A 2,361-nucleotide genomic window follows, 5' to 3' on the forward strand; every position below is an offset into this window, starting at 1 on the left:
AGCAAATGCAGCACCAGCAGCAGTACCTGCTGCAAGTGCAGCATTAACAGATGCAAGTGCTGCTCCAGATGCAAGTGCAGCAGCAGCAGCAGCAGCAACAGCAGCAACAGGAGGTTAGGGATTAGGAGGCTGAGTGCCTGTGAGAGCAGCAAAGAAGTCTTGACTCCAGGCTCTAGCGAAGGAGACGCCTTCTCTCGCCCGTGTTTGCTGCTGGGGTGTATCGGCAGCTTCTGTTCCCAATGCAAAGACAAATGCTGCATTAGCTGAATAAATAAAACATAAAAAATAAACAAAAACAAACGAGACAAACTTAATAAACATTATATATACCCCTAACGTACTGCTGCTGCAGACACTGCTGCTGCTGCCGCTGCCGCTGATGCTCCAGCTGCTGCTGCTGCTGCCGCTGCTGCTGCTGCAGACACTGATGCTGCAGACACTGCTGCTGCAGGCGCTGTTGCTGCTGTGTAAGGGCATCCATGCATGCATGCATGCATGCATGCATGCATGCAGAAAAAGCACAAAAACAAAAAAAAACTACAATAAACATAGACAGACAAAATAAAAACAAAGACAAACAATAAAAAAATAAAGACAAAGACAAGCAATAAAATAAAGACAAACAATAAACAGCTACAAAGACAAACAATGAAAAGAAACAAAGACAAACAATAAACAGCTACAAAGACAAACAATGAAAATAAATAAAAAGAAATAAAGACAACCGATAAACAGCTACAAAGACAAACAATAAAAATAAATAAAAAGAAACAAAGACAACCGATAAACAGCTGCAAAGACAAGCAATAAAAAAAATAAAAAGAAATAAAGAGAAGACAAGACAAGCATTGTCTCTGTGCTTACATGTTGAAGCATTCGACGGCCTCGTCCACCCGCCCGAAGAGACAAATTCGCCCTCGTCTGAGTCTTCTATGGGCCCATAAACCCTCACCTGCATGCAAACAAACCCTAAACCCTAAACCCTAAACCCTAAACCCTAAAATATGCACCTACTACCCCCTAAACCCTAAACCTTTAAGTCTCACGGGCATATAAGCCCTCACCTACTCCACCATATAACCCTAAACCCTAAACCCTAAACCCTAAACCCTAAACCCTAAGCCTAAGCCCACCTGTCTGATATGCGTGTCTCTGCCTTGTTGATGGGTTGAGAGGACAGCAATTTCAAGACAAGCAGCACGCAGATATTCGGGTGTACGTACAGCTTGCAGAGGCAGCTCTATACTGTCATCCACATCAGGAGACAGCCCGTTGGCCAGCTAAAGCAACAAACAGCAGCAGCAACAGCAGCAGCAGCAGCAGCAGCAGCAACAGCAGCAGCAGCAGCAGCAACAACAACAGCAGCAGCAGATTGCAATAGAAGGAAAGAAAGAGACAACAATAAAGAAAAGGAGACGGAGGTAAATATAACAAATAACAGAAAAAAGACAAAAAGAAATAAAAGGAGACAAAAGGAGACAGCAGACAGAGACAGCTAAATAAGCAGCACAAAGAAGCTGAGAAGGAGACAGCCAAACGCAGAGACAATCCCAAGACTTAGGGTTTGATTAGGGCCTAAGGCTGAGAAGAAGAGCAGCGTTCACTCCAATGCCCTAAGCTTTAGGGCTTAGGGTTTAGGGTTTAGGGTTTAGGGTTTAGGGTTTAGGGGTACCTTCAAAGCCTGTATTGAATTCAGCTCAATCCCCCACCAACAGTTTTGCTCATCGGCTACTGCAAACTCGACGTCCCTCACAACCCGCAAAGTAGCAGGGCAGGAACCTGAACAAACCCTAAACCCTAAACCCTAAACCCTAAACCCTAAATCTTGAATTTCATGTCCCTCCCAACTCGCAGAGCAGCAGAACAAGATTTAAAACAAACCCTAAACCCTAAACCCTGGGGTTAGGTTAGTTAAATACAAGGGAGTATTTAGTACGGTTGTGTGCGGATTGATTAGGGTTTAGGGTTTAGGGTTTAGGGTTTGTCTTGCCTAGTTTGATTTGAACCCTCTTAGGCGTATAGCTCTCATCAAGAGTATAATTAACAAGGAGGTCTACCCGAGCAATCTTCATCTCTTTATTGAAGTGTATATACACCCCGTGAGGCGGCTGTCCCTCAGACTGCCAGAACGTAGAACTGCTGTTATCGCGAAGTGCATACACCCCGTTGCCTAACACATAAACCCTAAACCCTAAACCCTAAACCCTAAACCCTAAACCCTAAACCCTAAAGGCTGAAGGCTACATACAGTCGGAAGAACATCTGCTGCAGCCTCCGTAGAGACAATCAAAGAGAGACAGAGACAGCTGCAGATATATATATATATATATATATATATATTTGTATAGGTGGACTTAGGGT

General features: G+C 44.1%; 1 protein-coding gene across 1 annotated transcript; it reads right to left on the bottom strand.

Annotated features, from left to right (window-relative positions):
- Positions 1-114: 114 nt before the first annotated feature.
- On the bottom strand, positions 115-1,779 carry EAH_00066600 (anaphase-promoting complex subunit 10 domain-containing protein, putative; the record flags this gene model as incomplete). The annotated part of the gene is made up of 4 exons (XM_013392670.1): positions 115-263; positions 865-952; positions 1,134-1,280; positions 1,673-1,779. Coding segments are annotated over 4 exons (491 nt in total), but the record flags the coding sequence as incomplete, so codon positions are not given.
- Positions 1,780-2,361: the final 582 nt, after the last annotated feature.

This window comes from Eimeria acervulina, genomic scaffold, assembly GCF_000499425.1.
Source record: "Eimeria acervulina Houghton genomic scaffold, Eah_scaff2474, whole genome shotgun sequence".
Lineage (NCBI taxonomy): Eukaryota > Apicomplexa > Conoidasida > Eucoccidiorida > Eimeriidae > Eimeria > Eimeria acervulina.